This window comes from Schistocerca americana, chromosome 4 (assembly GCF_021461395.2).
Source record: "Schistocerca americana isolate TAMUIC-IGC-003095 chromosome 4, iqSchAmer2.1, whole genome shotgun sequence".
Taxonomy (NCBI): Eukaryota; Metazoa; Arthropoda; class Insecta; order Orthoptera; family Acrididae; genus Schistocerca; species Schistocerca americana.
This window is the reverse complement of record NC_060122.1, coordinates 563,525,846-563,546,487: the sequence shown is the minus strand read 5'-3', so window position 1 is coordinate 563,546,487 and position 20,642 is coordinate 563,525,846. Positions and strand designations below refer to the sequence as shown.

The following is a 20,642-nucleotide window of genomic DNA, read 5'->3' as shown; positions in this document are numbered from 1 at the left end:
GATCATTGGACGATAAGATTTCTCAGATAATCCAATAAGCGAGGTCGGTCAGAGAGCTGAAAGGCATTATCTGTAGGGAAGATCTTCCAAAAACACTCATTTATGAATTTGTTAACATTTACTATTGTCGGGTTCAGTGTGAAGATAAGACATCATCTAATAATGCAGGTGAACTTAGTACCTGGGTTAATGCAATGTATTGTGTATAAAGATGGAAGAAGTCGAAATTGTGCAACATATTTCAGAAGGAATCAAATCCAAAGATAGATCAAGACTACCCCCCCGCCCTTTTTTTTTTTTTAATAAATGTAAGACAATGATGAAAATGCAAACATTATACACAGAAAAATTAAAAGTTTTAGATGGACAGGTAAGTTTCAAGTACCTGGGATAGTTCTCTTAGAGCACTACGAAGACGGCTGAATCACGCTAAGTTAAAAGGGAAGAGAGGTTGTAAAGAAGAGAATAGGGCGTGTGATTGTCCGGCTAAGATGCAAGGAGGTAGACAAGAGTTCTGACTGTGAAAATGGGGTAAGAACAACAATAACGTGTTATCAGTCAGACAGTGTAATAAAATTGAAGTGGGTGAGAATAATAGATTGCGATTTGTATGTGTTCAGGTCAATGAGGAACCAGTTTGCGCATTGCTTTACCCTGGGAGCTCCATTTTGATAATGGGTGCACAATACTATAATGTGAATGTAGGGGTGTGTAAGCTGCCATAGTTATGTAATGTCAGAGTAAGATGATGTACAGATTGCCTCCTAAAATGAAGGAATTAAAAAAGACAGTACAAGAGTTAATAGAACAAGGAGTAATTTTGCCATCTAAATCACCCTATGCTTCACCCATGTTTATGGTTTCGAAATTTGGGTGTGAATGGGGGAGGAGAGCGTCTTGAGCAATAACTGATTACAGACAATCAAGTACATAGGTAATATTACAGTCAGTATCACTTCCTGATTTGCATGCCAGTTTTGTTTAGTTTAGATTTAAACCAAGTAAATTACCAGATAACATTGACTGAAGATTCCAAAGCAGCCACAGTGTTTTGTTCAGATTGGAACCTCTATGAGTTTCAAAGGGTGCCATTCTAGTTGGCAACAGGAGCAGCTGTTATTTTCACAATTGCTGGATTCTGTATTTCGCAATTTAAAGGTTGGTTGATTTGGAGGAAGGGACCAAACAGCAAGGTCATGGTCCCAGTGGATTAGGGAAGGATGGGGGAGGACATCAGCCATGCTCTTTGAACGGAATCATCTCGGCATTTGCCTGCAGCGATTTAGGGAAGTCAAGGAGAGCCTAAATCAGGATGGCCTGACACAGGTTTGAACCATTGTCCTCCTGCATACAAGCCCAGTGTGCTGACCAATGTGCTACCTCGCTTGATGATGATTTAAAATTTAAATTAATGCATCATTATTTGTATGATGTTATCATTTATAGCACTTTGTTAAAAGAACATGGGCCATGTAAGTCAGATATTACAGTGTTAAGCAGGTCTTGCTATGACATCACAAAAGTTAGTTTAGCTAATTCCTGAGTTTAGTTCTTGGATCTTAATAGAAAAGGGGGTTCAGGTTGATCAAAAAAGAATGTATGCTATCAATAAGTTTCCTCCACTGAAAACTGTTAAACATATAGCTAAGTTTATTAGGATCATCAGTTTCTTCACAAAGTTCATTCCTAACTTTGTACACTTAGCAACACCTCTTCATCAATTGAGGAGAAAGAGCAGCAATTTTGATGGATGGATTTGCAACAAGCTGCTTTTGAAGGATTGAAAAATGTGTAGTTGAACGGTCCGGTTTGGCTGTGCATGGCTTTGAAAAACAGTTTATATGTCAAGCAGACGCATCCATGACCAGGATGGCAGCCATCCATTTGCTGGAAGGGAAGGGTAAATGTAGGCCAATACATCTACATCTATACTCTGCAAACCATCATGAGGTGCATGACAGAGGGTGTGTTCCATTGTACCAGTTACCAGAGTTTCTTCCTGTTCCATTCATGTATGGAGCGCAGGAAAAATGATTGTTTGCCTTTGTATGTGCAGTAATTATTCTAATCTTATTTTCATGATCCCTATGTGAGCGGTTCAAAGGGCTTGTAGTATTCTCCATTTGAGGCCAGTTCTTGAAACTTTTTAATAGACTTCCTCAGGATCTTCAATAGTCTTCCAGTTTAGTTCCTTCAGTATCTCTGACTCTCTCCCACAGATTAAACAAACCTGTGAACATTCGTGCAGCTCTTCTCCGTTTACGTTCAATATCCCTTATTAGTGCTGTATGGTATGGGTCCCCCACACTTAAGCAATGTTCTAGAACCAGTCGCACAAGAGATTTGTTAGCAATTTCTTTTTTTAGATTGATTGCACTTCGCCAGTATTCTGCCAATAAACTGAAGTCTACCACCTGCTTTACCCACAACTGAACCTATGTGATCATTCTACTTCATATCCCTACAAAGTGTGACACCCAGGTATTTGTATGAATTGGCAGACTCAAACAGTGACTAATTGATATAATACTCATAGGATATGCTTTCAGGGCATTGCTGGAATTAGAAATTCATTATTATGTACATAAATTATAAACACTGCTGGTATTATTCGCTATAGAAAAGTTCCATTTCCATCTGGAGCACTAATGTTTTATGTTGGAAACTGACATGCAGGCACTGAGTTGGGTGTTAGCTCAGCCATATAAAACCAGAAGAGTTGCTTGGTGAACAGTATGTTTGTCTGCTTTCAAATTTGAGGTCAAAGACATATGGGGAATGGAAAATGTTACTTCTCATAAGCTGAGTCATTCGCTCCTGGAAGTATTCAATGAAACTCAAGAAAAAGAGAGTACAGGAAAGTACAGGAAGTTGAAGAAGAACTTAGGGTGAATAATATATTGGTGAATTTACCAGAACTCTTCAAGGACCTGGGTTCACACCATTATACAGATATTGAATTAAATTCTATTAAGAAAAACTATAAAATAAAGGTTATATTGTGTTACTGAACAAAGAATGATAGACGACAGAAAGAAGAACTGCATAAAGAATTACTGGCACTGGTGTCCAAGCACTATCACATGTCTGCAATAGGTGGGCATTTAGGCATATTAAAGACCAGGATGAAAATCAGAGAGTATTTTACATGGAAAAGAATGAAAGTGGATATCCAGAGGTTATTAGAGCAATGACAAGTGTGTAAACTGAGTAAAGCAAGTAACGATAAACCACATGGTTGGTTAGCTCCAAATAGGGAACAATCTCCTATGGATAGACTGTCTACAAGATGCGACAATAAAGTAATGAGACTGATGTGAAAAAAATGTTGCTTACCGTTTTAGTCAAGTTTAGTAGTTCCCTTCTGATTGCACACACTTTTTCCAGCACTTCTGCCATTGATAGTAATATTTCTGGAACTCATCTTCTGTAACATCCTCCAAGACCCTTGTCACTGATTTTTGGACATCTTGTGTTGTTTGAAAATGGTGTCCCTTGACGGCCGTTTTGACTCTTGGAAATAGAAGAAAGCCGCACAGAGTGATGTCTGGTGAATAAGGTGGCTGTGGTAGTACTGAAATTTGCTTTGAGGTTAAAAATTGCTGTACTGGCAGAGCAGTATGGAATGGCGCATTATTGTGATGCAGGATCCAATTATCAGCAATGTTGGCACGGACACAAAGAACTCTTTTACGAAGTCTTTCTAAAAAATTTTTGTAGCAATACTGGTTAACTGTTTGTCCAGGAGGCAGTCAGTCTTTATGAACAATTCCCTTGGAATCAAAGAAGCACACATGCATGCATTTCACTTTTGACTGTGATATGCGAGCTTTTTTTGGTCAAGGCGATCCCTTTGAGCACCATTGCGAACTTTGGCGTTTTGTCTCTGGATCATGCTGAAAAAACCAACTTTCATCACCAGTGATAACACGGCTCAACAATTCTGGATTGATTTCCATTTGCTCTAACAGATCAGCTGCCACATTTTTCCGTGTTTCTCTGTTGTGGTGTGAGATATTTAGGGGCCATTTTTGCACAAATCTTTCTCATACCAAGATCTTCAGTTATTATTAGACGAACCGTTTCTCAATTGATGTTGAGTTCTTCTGAAATCATTTTCATTGGTAATCTTCAATCAGATCATACAAGTTCACGCACCCTGGCCAAGTTGACATCCATCGATGAGGTTTATGGTCGTCCACTGCGGTCTTCATCTTCAACATTCGTTCTGCCTTCACTAAACTTTTATGCCAACGAAAAACTTGAGCTCTTGAAATAACCTCCTCTCCAAAAGCCTTCTGAAGCTTACCATCAGTTATCATTGTGTTTTCACCCAATTTAACGCAAAAAGAAATGGCATACCATTGTGCAATATTATGGAGTTACATTTCCGCGACAAGAGACACAAACGTGTTAACTTATTACAGCACACATCTTGCAAAGAAAATCAGTCTCATTATTTTATTTTCACACCTTGTATATACTATTTGGATTCTCTTCCTACATCAAAGGATGAAAATAAGTATTTTTTGTGATAGTAAAAGGGTTTTCATGATTTCTCTGGATAATTCCTACACAGAGGATGATGGCAGATATTAGTCTAATAGCCTTCATTTTTGCAAGCTTCGGGTGCCCAAAACTCGGGTAGGTGATGACATAACTGGGCACAGACAAAACTGGTGTAAACTGATTAATTAATCTGCAAATTTGGTATGGTAGGAAAGATGAGCCATTTCACATTACCAATTACTCTAAGTTGTAATTGAGCTGTCATTCAGCTGCTATCAAATACATGAGCTATGTGGCACATATATACAATCACTGGAAAGAACAAGAGGAGGAGGACAGGGAGAGACAGAGATGGGTAGTCAGTAAGAAGTGAAGCTCTGGAAGTAACTGTGGTCACCAACAATGAGCATGCTGCTTCGAGATTACCAGTCCCTCTTTGCTCAAAGACAGAGGGCAGGGCTTGGACTCTGCCACTATAGGTGAGGCAGCAGGTATTGTGATGGGAGCTTCATCCATTGGTAGTAGTGCCACAGGCCTAGATTACAGTGCATGGATTTGGAAAGTCATCCACTATGAATAATGAACAAATTGCATAAGCAAATGGTACATTAACCTTGTGAATCTTCAAAAGGCGTTGCGAAGATTTAAAACAAGGTATCACACAAGCAGGACGTGTTATGGTCAAGAACATAACTGAATTGTATTACAGACATGTATCTGTACAAGTGTAACATATCTGCCAAAGAATTCATGTGCTCAGTCTAGCAATACTCAAAATTGATAGTAATACGAGCTGCTCTGAACCTTGGGTCTTTTTCACTAATCTACTTTGTTAATGTAGAGACCACAGAGACAGAATACTAGAACTGTCAGGTTCCTGACTGGTCTAAAAGGGAGGGTAGACTGGATATTAGAAAGTCTGCTTAATTTTTTTATTGTATAGGTTAAGGCCAAAGGCAGAATTTATATGGATATGAAAATTGTCATAGGGCTTAAGCCTGTTAATAACAAGAGTCCTTGCTGTGAATTCTACAGTATAATAACAGAAAATGTTTTTGTTTTACGCTCAACTGTTTAAATATAATTTAAATTTGTATTTTTTTAAAAGACTGGATAAATATGTTTAATACATTTTTAATTATGAAAAAGTTTTCATGTTTCTGAAGGTTGCTAGTTTAATGTTATCACATCTGTGCACAAACAACTTGAAGTGAGCTTTAGTAATTACTCACGCAGTCTGCATGGCCAAATGTTAGTTCACTTTGTAACTATTCAGCAATGTTGTATATATGTCAGGATGCTGTCACTCTCTTCCATGCACACCACAGTGGTTTGCATTGTATATATGAAGATATAAAAATCATATAATGTGTTTTTCTAGGTTTGCTTGCCTGCAGCACCTGCTTGCTTGTTTCCTCAGATTACTATGCACACCAGTATCCACAAGAATGATACATAATCTCTTTGTAGTTGAACTGAAGAAAGTAAGTCTTTTACATTGGCAGCCACATTTCTTTTTATAGTGTTAGTATGACACACCAGGAATCTCATTGCACCAGTATACAACCTGTAGTACAGAGATTCAGTGACTACTTAAAAAGAAAAAACAGTGCAACCAGAATTTAACTTCCTCCGGCTAGCATTTCAGCCTACAGAATTAACATTTTGCTAGGTGAATCTAAAACACGCAGTTCAGAATTTTAAATCCCCACAATAAAATAGGATATTAAGATGGAATTTCTGTGATTATACTCCAATGAAAATTATATTGTGACTGACAGATTGCCATGTTCGGGGTAGTATTGCAGTGGCCACCCATCCACAATTCACAAGGTGCTGCATTTACTTACAAAACTGGCAAAACTGGCAACACAGTGAGCATGTGGAATTCGACAAAGAACTAAAATTGGCTGGCAGCTGGACCCTATCACTCAACACATTGAAATTTCATTCACTAAGTAATTTTCAAAGATTCAACTGTCATCAAAACAAAATCCAATAAACTAATTCGAGACCCTCAATATGAATAGGTATTATGGACAGTGATATTATTAATGACTTCAAATGTATTTAGAACTAGGAAATATCAGAACATACAGACAAAAGACAGGTATTTCCACCAGGAACATAAAATTACTGTGGCATGAGCAACATAAAAATGCTATCATGGTGCATTCACTGGCTTTGGCAATTTAAAGCCAAACTGCCACATTACAACATAACAATCACAACCCTTGTGCTATGCTACTGATCAGTCCACAACAACAACCAAAAACCAAATTATCAACTAACAATCCGGCCTAGGCCTCGGGCTATCCTACACTTTAATCTGTCACCACAACTTCCATTTAAAATATTCAAATTTACATATAGAACTAACTTCAGGTGTGCCCCAAGGAAGTATGTTGGGGCCCGTTGCTGTTCATGCCGTGTAGTAATGACCTTGCAGACAATATTAACAGTGAAATCAGGCTTTTTTTCAGACGATAAAATTATCTATAATGAAGTACTATATGAACGAAGTTGCACAAATATACAGTCAAGTCTTGATAAGATTTCAAAGTGGTGCAAAGATTGGCAACTTGGTTTAAATGTTCAGAATGTAAAATTTTGCACTTCATAAAATGAAAAAAACATAGTATCCTATTACTATAATGTCAGTGAGTCAATGTTGGAATTGGCTAACCCAAACAAATACCTGAGAGTGACACTTTGAAGAGATATGAAACGGAATGACCACATAGGTTCAGTCGTGGGTAAAGCAGACGGCAGACTTTGGTTTATTGGTAAAATATTGGGAAGTGTAATCAGTTTACAAGAACATTGCTTACAAATCACTCGTGCGGCCGGTTCCAGAGTATTGCTCAAGTGTGTGGGACCCATACCAGATAGGAATAACAGGGGGTATTGAATGTATACAGAGAAGGGCAACACGAATGGTCACAGGTATGTTTAATCCATGGGAGAGAGTCACAGAGATACTGAAGAAACTGAACTGCAAGACTATTAACAAAGTTTCAAGGACCAGCTTTAAATGAGTAATACATTAAAACCTCCTACATACCATATACAAAGGGGTTATGGGAATAGATTAGATCTGATTCAGTTTTCATTCCATAGACCTAAAAAATTAGATGATTCTCATAGGCTTGGAACATGTCAGAAAGCATAACATAAAACATTTGAATATAATACGTACTACCCTGATCATTCGTCAGGAGAATGTCGAAATAGGCGTACCCTGATCATTCGTCAGGAGAATGTCGAAATAGGCGAATAAAATGTGGTAAACTAGAACAGCTAATATTTACATAACTAACACACTGTCAGCATGAAACATGGTTATGCACTATTAATAAATTTATCATACACAAAATACCTAATCTTGACTGTTGTGACCAAGTGCCGTCAAAACTGAAATCTGACATGTTTACTTAAGCTGGCTTACAGTCTCTGTTAAGATATTCATCTATAGAGTACAAGGAGTTGCCTATCAAAAAGTCTTTCAAACTCCGTTTAAACCGTGCTTCATCTGAAACCAAGTTTTTAACGGTTGCTGGCAATTTATTGAAAATGTGTGTTCCTGAATATTGGACATCTTTTTCGACCAAGGTTAGTGATTTTAGGTTTTTATGTAGATTGTTCTTATTCCTAGTATTGATACTATGTATTGAGCTATTGGTTGGAAACAGGTGTATTACTTGCAACAAGTTTCATTAATCTACTGAGAAACATTGGTTAGACTACAAAGTTCCTTGAACAGGTTTCTACATGATGTTCTTGAATTTACACCACAAATGATTCTTATCACACGCTTTTGCACCTAAAAACTTTTGCTTGGTTTGATGAGTTGCCCCAAAATATGATCTCCTATGACATTACAGAATGAAAGTAAGCAAAATATGCAAGTTTTTTATATCTATATTTCCTACATCTGGCATCATTCTTGTTGCAAATACAGACTTGTTTAGGTGCTTAAGCAATTCTGTGGTATGCCCTTCCCAACTGAATTTATTAGTGAGTTGTATTCCCAGAAATTTAACACTGTCAACCTCTTCAATCTCCATGTCTTCATATGTTATACACATGCTGGAAGGAAATCTTTTACAGGTTCTGAACTGCATATAGCGGGTCTTCTCAAAGTTTGGTAAGAGGGAGTTAGTTAGCTTTACACCACTTATTAAAGTCAGTTAAAATTAGATTAGAAGCTATTTCTAAATTTGTCATTGACTTGTTACTTATTGCAATGTTTGTATCATCTGCAAACAAAACAAACTTAGCATCTGGCAATGTAAGAGATGAGAGGTCATTAATGCACACAAGAAAAAGCAATGGACCCAAGATGGAACCCAGAGAAACACCACATGTAATTAATTCCCAGTCAGACAAAGACTGACTGCTTACTGCACAGATATTGCGCAATGACACACTTTGCTTCCTGTTAGATAAGACTCAAACCATTTCACAGCATTGCCAGTGACACCACAATATTCCAATTTACTTAAGAGAAAGCTTTTGACAGATCACAGAAAATGCCAGTAGCCTCTAATTTATTATCTAATGAACTAAGTACATTGTCACTGTAAGTGTAAATAGCTTTCTCTATATCGGAACCCTTCAGAAATCCAATCTGTGACTTGGACAATATATTATTTGTTTTAGTTTAAATATTTGTCATGTATTGTTGTTTTTCTGACATGTTCCACATCCTGGAGGACCTCCTCACTACGGATCAATTGGAATGAAAGTAAATCTAATCTAATCTAAAGTCACATGCTTAAGGAGATGCTTGAACACAACCTTTTCAAATAGTTTTCAGAAAGTCAGCAAAAGTGAAATTGGTCAATAGTTTGATGGTATCTCTTTATCCCCCTTCTTGTAAAGAGGCTTAACATCAGCATATTTTAGCCAGTCTGGAAATGTTCTGCTGAAAAGAGATTGATTACACAGATAACTTAAGACAGAACTCAACTCGCATGAGCACTCTTTGCTTAACTTCATTGATATGTTATCATACCCACAGGAATACTTAGATTTTAAACATTTTATGGGAGGCATGAATGTCACTGCCACATTACTGAAGTTGTTTTTAAAGATTGGACTCAGATACTACATTGCACTGTTCACCGAACCAGACAACCCCAAGCTGTCAGTAACAGAAATTAAGTACTTGTCTAAGAGCTTCGCAACATTACATGTACTTGTTATCAAAGTCTCATTTATTTTTAGAGCTATCTGTTCCTCTTCCTTTTTGGCCCCACCTCTCTGTCTTCACTATATCCCATACAATTTTTATTTTGTTGCCTGGTGTAATTATCCTTTTCTCATAATAAAGCTGCTTCGATTTCTGGATTACTTGCTTCAATATTTTCCTGTATTCTTTGTAATGCATTACAATTCTAACATCAGAGCTGTTCCTAGATAGTAGATATAGTCTCTTTTTTGTCCCACATTGTATCTTTATTCCTTGTGTAATCCACAGTTTATTTTTTGACTATTGTATGGCTTGAGTTACCTTTAGGAAAAAACAATTTTCAAAAGTGGAGGTAACTTTATTAATGAGTGCTTTGTATTTTGCATCTCAGTCAGAAGTATTGTAAACATCAATCAAATTCATGACTGAGAAATTTCCTGAATTTCTAAAGTTTTTACTTATTTATTACCCTCCTGTACTCACATTTAATAGATTTTTTATCCTGGCAAGTTTCAACATTTAACATAAGATGCTGCGTATCATGAGCAGATAGTCCATTTTTTATTGGTTTTGTGATATGTCTATTTTCCCCTAGATTTGTCTACAAAGATATTATCAATAGCAATCTCAGAGCATTTACATATCCTAGTAGCAAAGTTCACAGTAGGAACTACATTGAATGATAGTGTTACTGGCTGCAATAATTGTTCACTGACACAGCTTTTCAATAAATCAACATTAAAATCACCATCAGCCACTATTTCCTTGTTTCTTACCATGAGATGGGACAGCACAGCTTCCAGATTTTTTTATGAAGAGGTTAAACTTTCCTGAAGGTGATCAGTATATACCTACTATTATAAAGGTCTTATTACGAAATACTACTTCTGTTGCACAAGCTTCTAACTGCTGCTCTAAACAAAATTTATTAATATCAATATTCTTGAAATCAAAATAGTTTCTGACAAATGTGACAAGTCCTCCTTTCTCCATATTTTCTCTACAGAAGTAAGAAGCTAACTTGAATCCTGTAACATTTAACGTATCTATACCAGTGGTCACATGACGTTCAGAGGGGCAGATTATATCAACTGGTTTGCTCAACTCTTAATTCTTCAACACAAATAAGCTACTCATTAAGCTTAAACCTTAGTCCTCAGATATTCTGATGCAATAATGATAATTGATAATGTGCACTGGCTGAATTACAGCTGGATGAACCTAATTTTCCTGCCCATTTTTGAGTGTCTAGTTCCAATCAGAGGCTGTCTGCAAGAATTGTGTACTGTTTGATCAATGTGAGTGTCATTTTCAGACTCTCTCTGAACATCCTTTGTTCCTGCCCTCCCTACCCTAAAAAAAAAAAAAAAAGTTGATCTGTCACCTGTAACCACTGGTACTTTAGCAATTGTGACTGTGCCCCTCCCCCCCCCCCCCCCTTAAATTATTTGCTATTAGCCCAGACAGTTTTATGATTAGAATAATTACCGCATGCAGAGAGGCATTCAAATGATCATTCTTCCCACACTCCACACGTGAATGGAACAGGAAAACTGGTACAATGGGATGTACCCTATGCCATGCACCTCATGGTAATCTGCAGAGTATATATGTAGATGTACACTATGTGATCAAAAGTATCCGGACACCTGGCTGAAAATGACTTACAAGTTCATGGAGCTCTTCGTCAGCAATGCTGTAATTCAATACATTGTTGGCCCACCCTTAGCCTTGATGACAGCTTCCACTCTTGTAGGCAAATGTTCAATCAGGTGCTGCAAAATTTCTTGGGGGATGGCAGTCCATTCTTCACAGAGAGCTGCACTGAGGAGAGGTATCGATGTTGGTCGGTGAGGCCTGGCACGAAGTCGCCATTCCAAAACATCCCAAAGACGTTCTATAGGATTCAGGTCAGGACTCTGTGCAGGCCAGTCCATTTCAGGGATGTTACTGTCATGTAGCCTCTCCGCCACAGGCTGAGCATTATGAACATGTGCTTGATCGTGTTGAAAGATGCAATCGCCATCCCCGAATTGCTCTTCAACAGTGGGAACAAGAAGGTGCTTAAAACATCAATGTAGGCCTATGCTGTGATAGTGCCATGCAAAGCAAAAATGGGTGCAAGCCCCCTCCATGAAAAACAGGACCACACCACCACTTCCAAATTTTACTGTCGGGACTACTCACACTGGCAGATGATGTTCACCAGGAAATCGCCATACCCACACCCTGCCATTGGATCGCCACATTGTGTACCATGATTCGTTACTCCACACAATGTTTTTCCACTGTTTAGTCATCTAATGTTTATGCTCTTTACACCAAGCAAGGCATTGTTTGGCATTTACCAGCGTGATGGGTGGCTTATGAGCATCCGCTCGACTATGAAATACAATTTTTCTCACCTTCCATCTAACTGTCATAATACTTGCAGTAGATCCTGATGCAGTTTGGAATTCCTGTGTGATGGTATGGACAAATGTGTGCCTATTACACATTATGACCCTCTTCAACTGTCGGTGGTCTCTGTCAGTCAACAGATGAGGCTGGCCTGTACACTTTTGTGCTGTACGTGCCCCTTAACGTTTCAACTTCGCTATCACATCGGAAACTCGTAGTCACACTGGAATCAGTGGACCTAGAGATGTTTAGGAGCACAGAAATCTCACATACAGAAGTATGACACAAGTGACAAACAATCACCTGACCACGCTCGAAGTCTGCGAGTTCCGCGGAACACCCCATTCTGCTCTCTCTCAAAGTCTAATGACTACTGAGGTCACTGACATGGAGTACCTGGCAGTAGGTGGCAGCACAATGCACCTAATATGAAAAACATATGTTTTGGGGGATGTCCGGATACTTTTGATCACAGTGTAGAAAACATCGAAGTCATCTATGCACTGTATGATGACCGACTTCAAAGACTGTTCCATTGACTTGCATCATTCACTAGATCTGAATTTTTTGGACTCTACTCTATATTAGAACGGTAAATGACTGAGTGACAGTGAAGATGTGGATGGCTGTGATGCACGGAATCAGGAGGCATAATGTTACCACAAAACAAACTTGGAATATCACTGTCAACAATAAGTTGCACACAGGAAGACTTTCATATGGTTCAGATCAGGTAACTGTGGTATCTTTTACAAGTTGGTTATCACCAATTATTGCCTATCAACAATTACGAGGTGGTAGCATGTTTCCCTAAATATCCCCCAGAATATTTTAGTTTGGGTCATTCCATTGAAAATCATCCAATTTTAGCCAAAGTGGGTTGCATCATGGTTATAGATTTCAATGAAATTTGGTACAGTTAACATCTGCACTAAATTAAGTGCATATCTCAGGTACTGAAATATGAGCTAGGCACTCCCAAAGATACAATTTTGGCCATTTTTAAAAAAAAAACGTGCCACCCTGTGTGATCACCTAGCTCCTGTACCGCCAAAAGGTGGTTCTCATTTGAACGGTAACACCTCTCCCTTTTAGGAAAAAGAAGGGATGTGTTGCAATGGTTCATGGTCTGGAAGTAATACACAACCAAACAGCTACACAAGTTATCCCATTTTTGCAAGTTTCCAATATTTTTTATCTCATGTGTGAATGATAGTACTGAAACAATATTTGGTGTGTATAGAGAGGTGATACAGCTGAATTCATAACACAAATTTGGCTGTGTTGCTTGCATGCACACACTGACTTTTTGGATTTTGAAAAACTCCAAAATTGTCGAAAATCACTATGTGGGACCTCCCCAAATGCAACACATACAAGGTCACAGCATGCTGCACATTGCTTCACTATGTAGCTTGAATCTAAGTCTAATTACCCTCCAAAATATCTTTGTGTTAATCCAATGCATAACTTTTTTATTGTACTCTTTAACAGTGTGTACGTGTTGATAAGGACAGTATTGTAAGTGCCACAGAATTTGACACCAGAGACCCATTATTCCGCAACATATTCAACCTGAATTAGTAGAAATGATATGTTTCACACTCTGAACACATCAATCATTATCTAAATACAAAGTTACATAGGAAGCACATGCGTCGAAGATCAGTGCCATTCCTCACTTGGACTGCTGAAAGTTGTTAAACTGGAGTATTTCAATTTCAGTTGCCCTGCCCAGCACTTACTGTCTGCCTGTTATAATGTTTGGCACAATATTTGGTTTTAGAATGTCCCCTAGTTTCACCCAGCTGACGTATTTGGTTAAAAAGTAAGCTTTAGCTGGTCCAGGTGGATGCAAATACTTCACCGAAAGATCTTGGTTCTTTTCAGAACAGTCCATAACAAAGGCAAGGTACCAATTAGAATCATACACACAAATAATGTAAGAAGACAGCCTGATATCCTGCAACGATACTACTTGGTATTGTGCTGAAGACGGTTGTGCCTCTGCTTTGTGTGAGAGATAATCCATATCATATCTCACGGAGTATGTAGTTCAATACATCTTAACATCCTTTCCATAGTGATGATTGGGTGATGGAGTTCTTCAAACCTCCTCCTGGCAGCCAGACTTTGGACTGTCCCCCCAACTCCACCACAGGCACTCTTCCCGTGGTTGGTGGCAAAGAAATGCCACTCAGCATAAATTCTGAAGTCCTCAGAATGCAATGTCAGATTTTTAAAATTTTTCCAGTTTTTATATTGAGATGATGCTCCCTCTGAAATGTAGTGAATTTTTCCTAAGTGTAGCATTGCATCTTTTATATGGGGAATAATGGTTTTCTGATATTAATGTACTGCAGCTATTGAGCAAATGGGATAGTGACTTTATGCACATTTTCTTTACAATTTATGATGCTGACCATGATTTTGGTACAAAAACTACAAAAGGATGCACTGTGGCCTGGGATTGCTGCCAGTGAAATTCTTGTGCTGCACCTTGTACAATAAATGAGTAATTCTCAGAAAAATTTCCAATCACAATACACTCTGTTGGGCCAAGTATTTCTTTCAGTGAAGCTAGATAATGTGATTGCTTACCATCCACCAACGTAGTAATGATGCCAGTAGGAGCTCTCTGATCAAATCAAATCTCATCCACAGGATGTACAGCATTCCATACCACAATATTTACACTCGGCACTCATTTCACAGTCACAAATATGGACTGATGATTACTAACTGGGATGGAACTTATGACCCACAAAAGAAGCTATTTCACGTAAAACACACACAAAAATCTTTCCATAAATCTCATCTAGCAATACTCTACAGCAAAATGAGCATAAGGTAATAAACTTATTTTACTATTGAGGCTCCACAAAAATGCAGAAAAATTGTGAATTTTTAAACTTATTTACAGTCTCTGGGTACAGAGTTCTCTTACACTGGCATACGTCAAAGGTATGAGCAATCACAGCATATGTTAAATAAGTCATTTCTATTTTGCGTCATCCTTTACATTTACTATAAAGTTAGACAGCTCATGGTCCTTGACATAATGCAAATTTTTATCACTGTAATGGCAAATAACCCACTTAACAGACCTCGTTTACAAATCAGAATTAGTATCAACAACAAGGACAGGTTGTTTTACAACATTTAGGACAACTGAATACATGGATACTTTCCAACTTTTTTCAGTTCTGTCTTCATTGCTGTACAGCACTCTAATTTCATAATACCTTAGGCAGCAACAATAAAATACAATGGTCTTTTATTCTTACGCTGTTAATCATTTTATAAGTAAAACAACAGGAAAGACTTGGGAGAAAAAAACTGTTTCATGTAGGCGTCTGTAAAATGCTCATTTTAGACTTACGTTGTAGCATCATGGACTATGACTTGATCATCATTGCCAGCAGAAAATACTCTGCTGGTTGTGCTGTCAAATGCCAGGCAAAATATGTTACTTATATGATTAGCGCGCATTACAGATGGGGTTCCGATGTTGTGGAGAGCATGTTCAACATTCCAAATTAAAACTCGTCGATCATCTCCTCCTGTAACGTAAATTATATTTTATTCTTATGTTCCAAAATTATGCACAGAAGGGTATTCAAACAATACATCCATTTTTTTTTTTTTTTCTCACCGGACACTAAAAACTTTCCACTGTTGGAAAACTCTATGGCATTCACACAGCCGTAATGGGCAAGTAGATCTTTCCTGTAAAGGTTACTGGCTTTATTGAGACGCTCTCTTAATAGCCGCCTTTTTACATTTATCCGTTCGTCGTACTGCCTGTTCAAAACATAACGTAATGGACATGAAGGCGATGGTCTGGCCATAGTAGTTAAACGTAGATCCTGCCACAGAAATAAATCCTATAAAGGCGATTTTCTCAATTGCATTACGTCAGTTGAACTAGCACTTGCTTGTGAAAGTTCTTATGGCATTCCACATGCACCCCTACCCCATACATTGAAAGAAAAGCTAACCACCCTTCTGCACAGAACAGCTGTCAGTTTGTGAACTCTATGCTATCATCTTTGTTGACACTTCAGGCAAAGATACGGATTGTACGGGCGCGAATTATTAAACCGCGAAGTTCCTGTAGAATTCAGTTCGCAAACGTTTGTATGAGATATCTTCCGATACAGAATCGCTCCCCTTAATTTGGGAAGTGTTCTACTTATTGAACGTGATAAATTAGCTAAATCACCGCATCCGATTTTGACCTGAGAGATACTAAATTACAAATTACTCGCAATAGACTCGGACATAAATGATCTCTAAAGGCTTCTTTGCAGCAGTAGCTGTCTAAAGAAAATCTTGTTGCCCTATCAATATGAGATTTTAACCAATCTCCAGTTATCAATATACAATGTGTTAATTTATGGGGTAACGATTTTAATACAAGCCAAAATCTCATTCTGGTAACTTCCACACTTCTTCCAAATCATTACTGGCTTAAGGCCACATATTTCTTTCAATGGCGAATAAAAATAAGGAGTCAAAACTAATAGATAGTACTGCATAAATGGTAAACTACATAAATGTTGATCCTATTCTAGTTCACTTCCAGCTCATCCTTCAGCAAGCATGAAGCAAGTCATTGAGTGAAATTTTTGTCTGCCGACTATATGATTAGAACAAAACCTAATTCGAATGTGTATTTTTGTTTACTTGGATTTTTGTCAAGAAGCCGAAGCATTTTACTGATCGAATTTGCAACGAAGTTTATATAGTCGTTTACCAGCAAGTGTTCTAGGTGTATTAACAAATATGGACACTTTCAGAATGTTTCTACAATATACTATTCCTGTGACACTCAAACTTACTTTTGTGGTTAGTACTTGATTTTGATTCGTGGCTATGTCAGACAATAAGAACCGTACAAGACGAAACAGTATGAGTATTAAAGTTTACAAAAGTCTATATTATCTTTGTACCATTGTTCTTTGATAGTTTAATATCCGTTCTACGTTTAACTCGTAGTTTATACATGTGTTCAGTTAATGTGTATTAATTGTGAAAATAAAATGTACAGTGCATTCACATCCAGCGTACATCCTTTTATTGAAGAAGGAATCATAAATTTCCCACAATGGAAACCCCGAACTTCACGATTATCTTCTACAAGTGTCTAGTACAAGCTACTCGCAATATGACTTCCAGCAACTCCGCTCCTCTAAAGGAAGAACGTCAAACTAAACAGCAAGATTCTACTACAGCAGCTGCGGCAACTGCAAGAAACGGCAATCACATGCGCAACAGGAACGTAAAGATTTCACCAGCGGTAGTCTGCTCAAATACAGATTTATTCCACCCATGTATTAATTACAACATGCATACTGTTGTAGGACTAGTTACATTAATGAATAAGAAGCAAGGAGTAATTACGGAAAAAGTAGCGTCGAGGAATACAGAAAGGAAAGTAGACACAGAGGGTATTTATGTACTTTGCCTCACTGTGTCTGCATCTTCACACAAGTAACATGTAACAAAAAAAGGAATAAATAAATTATTAAATATTACTAAATATTATTGACTATGTGTATGAAGACACATTTTTGTAGGATATGATACGATTACGTTATTAAAAAATGTTCTGTTCTTATTTGTATCTTTTGGTCATCGGACTTCACTTACATTTTAATTGTAGCTGCAGGTGGTGGACTCCGAGAAAACCGGCGCTTGTCGTAATCAAGAAAAATCTCCTTATATGTTGTTATCTTCAATGCAATAATTAAAAAAATACTTGATACTGTTGTTCAACATAATATTATTCACGCACACATATGATACATAGAGGTCACAATACTTCATATCTAAAATCGCACATCTTCATCGTCCTTCTACATACAAGAGAGTAAAAACAAAAAAAAACTGTACAAAAATTGAATGTTTTTTCTTTCATTTGTATGCACCTTACCACACATTCATAGTTAACGCGTTTACCAACTCTTTGGCCGCTTGGTGTTTCATTTTTCTTTCTTTTTTTTTTTTTTTAATAAATCTTAACTTTACAGCATCCTGGGGGTCTTTCATCATGTACTTACACAACTGCCCCCACGATGTATGCTGACATGGTACGGATACGTACAGTGTAATTTTTTATTTTTTTACATTTGCCGATAGGGGTCGATGCCTTTTATTATTGGCTTCCTTTTTTATTTAATAGAATGGATGTCAACTTATCCTAATTAGGTTAGAATTATTCAAGAAATTAAAAGGTTATATACATCATATGGCAGTCCATTACATATTTGAATTTAGTGCACTAACAATAATATTCAGTTTGCTTCATTCTCGCTGCCGTGTTTCACGCTGGCGCACTGGCTGATTTGGTGGCTAAGAGCTAAACGATAATGGTCAATATGCTAGAAGCTACCGTCGCACGTGCTTGAATTCGCTTTCTTATTGTTGATTTCACATTAAGTATCGCACTTTCACCTGAGTGTCACATATCGAAGAATTTCTGTGGCGTTTATCTTCATTCTGGGTGCAGTGGGTGTGTGCTTATTGTTCAGAATCCGATGCTGTGGCAGAAGATCTCCATTTTGACTGCCACGGGATCATTATGACCCGTCATATTCGCATTTTCAGAGTAGAGAACCCTGACCAACAGCGTCCATTGATGAGGTAAGTACCGGCTCAAACAACTATAGTTCACTTGTTTCACTTGTCAAAGTGTCAAGTGTTGTGAGCCACGATACTCAGAAGTTATTTGGTTGTTCATGCATTTTCATGTCACCACACTTGACCGTCCACTTATTGAAAGACACACATAGCCGTCCAAAACACTGTGTAAATTGCTTGTCTTTAAAGTTCATTTCTTCATACAGAGTTTAGTTTCCAATGAAAATTAGTGCAAGTATTGACTTACAGCAATATACATAACATTACAACTTGTAGCTGTGGCTGAAATGTCATCCATCGCTTATATTATGAACATAAATTTCTTAAGTTTTAAAACATCATAAAATTTTCATTGATTGGGATCTGTTACTTCGGTTTGTTTGTTTGTTTCAACATCTCTTCCTTCACATCACATGTGCAAATTAATTACATATCACATTATTATGACATAATACAAGCATACGATACATTTATGTTTCATTTTACAGATAGGCTTTTATCACTTATGAGAGTTCATTTTTCCTTAGGTAGAAGATGGAGAAAATCGTTGGAAATAGGTCTAAAACATTGCACATTGCTGGCCTAATTACAATTTACGCCGCCTCCTTGTTTGGGAGGGAAGAAGGGAAATACGCATCTACTGGTTCAAGGATTTGCGAGGAAATGTTGCTCGTACAATGATGGACTAGTTGCCAAGAAACTTTTGTTTCGTTAAAATAAAGTATACCGACTAATCACCCGTGTAGTATCATGTTGTTTCTTCATGTGTTCTTGCTTTTTACTTCAATTCACGTGTAGCTGAGTGTGAAACATGATGTTTTAATCATCATAGACTTTATTTCTCAAATACCTTGAAATGTCATTATTCAAGCTTTCATGTGACATGATAAAAATAAAATAGTTTTTGTAAAATCTCAAGTTTAAATGTCTATGCATACTCGGCAGCAAATAGGTACTGATAATTGTCACGGAGACACAATGTGTTGATGCATATTTCATTTTTCATTTGCCTTATGACCTTTGTATAAATATCCTTATAACTAAATTGTTTACTCAATGTGCGGCCCATTTCTTCATTTGGTACCTGCTATTCTCAACATAATTCTCTTCTTCTGCGCCGTGATGCTGCACTGGTCGCTGAGAGAAAAAACTTAAAACTAATTGCATTAAGTAGCTCAGTGGCCACTGACATATTTGGTCATTGTATACGTTCACAGATATTTCCATACTTTGTGTAAATTCATAGACATTCGTTTATTCTGTTACCCATAATGATCATTTACTCTACAAAGAACATTATTTGACATTTCTCACGGTATTTTGTTGTTAGTCCTTAGCTACACGTCTTTTATAGTTTTTCATAATGCTTCCTTTTGGTTGAAAATATATTGTACACAGGTTAGTATTTAATTAAATCTCTGTGTGCATATATCAATAGGTTCCTTAGTCCTCAGATAGTAGATGTATTTGCGTAGTATTTCCGCTTACTTTGTGCTTAGGTTAGATGCATGTTGCATTCCTATTTTGGTTGCACCTTCTGCCAGTCTTTCGCGCATGCACACAGGTCAGTGTCTCCTCTCCTGCTACTGATGTAAGCGCATGTTGTTGAGTGTACAACAGCTGAGCCATTAGCTAATTTCGTTTATACTTTCGCTTCGCATGAAGTGGTGTGTTACTTCTCACTGCTGTTAATTTTTATGCCTACTTGCACAAATCAAAAGATTGGTCGTGTTTTATAAATAATTGAAACAGCACCGACAACTATTTGATTGGACCTTATACACAAGTACATGTTCAGCACTTGGGTGTGAATACACAATAAATGAATCATAAATAATTGGTACATCATAACAATTATTTGGTTGAACATTATACATTGGTAATTGGTTCATAA

The 20,642-nt window shown here is 37.4% G+C and overlaps 1 protein-coding gene across 1 annotated transcript in view; it reads right to left on the bottom strand.

Moving 5' to 3' along the window:
* Nucleotides 1–16,132, bottom strand: part of LOC124612398 (DDB1- and CUL4-associated factor 5) — a 131,711-nt gene extending 115,579 nt beyond the window's left edge. Inside the window, exons 1-2 of the mRNA XM_047140579.1 lie at nucleotides 15,759–16,132; nucleotides 15,486–15,666 (exon numbers count right to left, since the gene is read on the bottom strand). Coding sequence (XP_046996535.1) covers nucleotides 15,486–15,666; nucleotides 15,759–15,954 — 377 coding nt within the window. The 5' untranslated portion in view covers nucleotides 15,955–16,132. The remainder of the gene's footprint in view (nucleotides 1–15,485; nucleotides 15,667–15,758) is intronic.
* Between the last annotated feature and the right edge of the window lie 4,510 nt (nucleotides 16,133–20,642).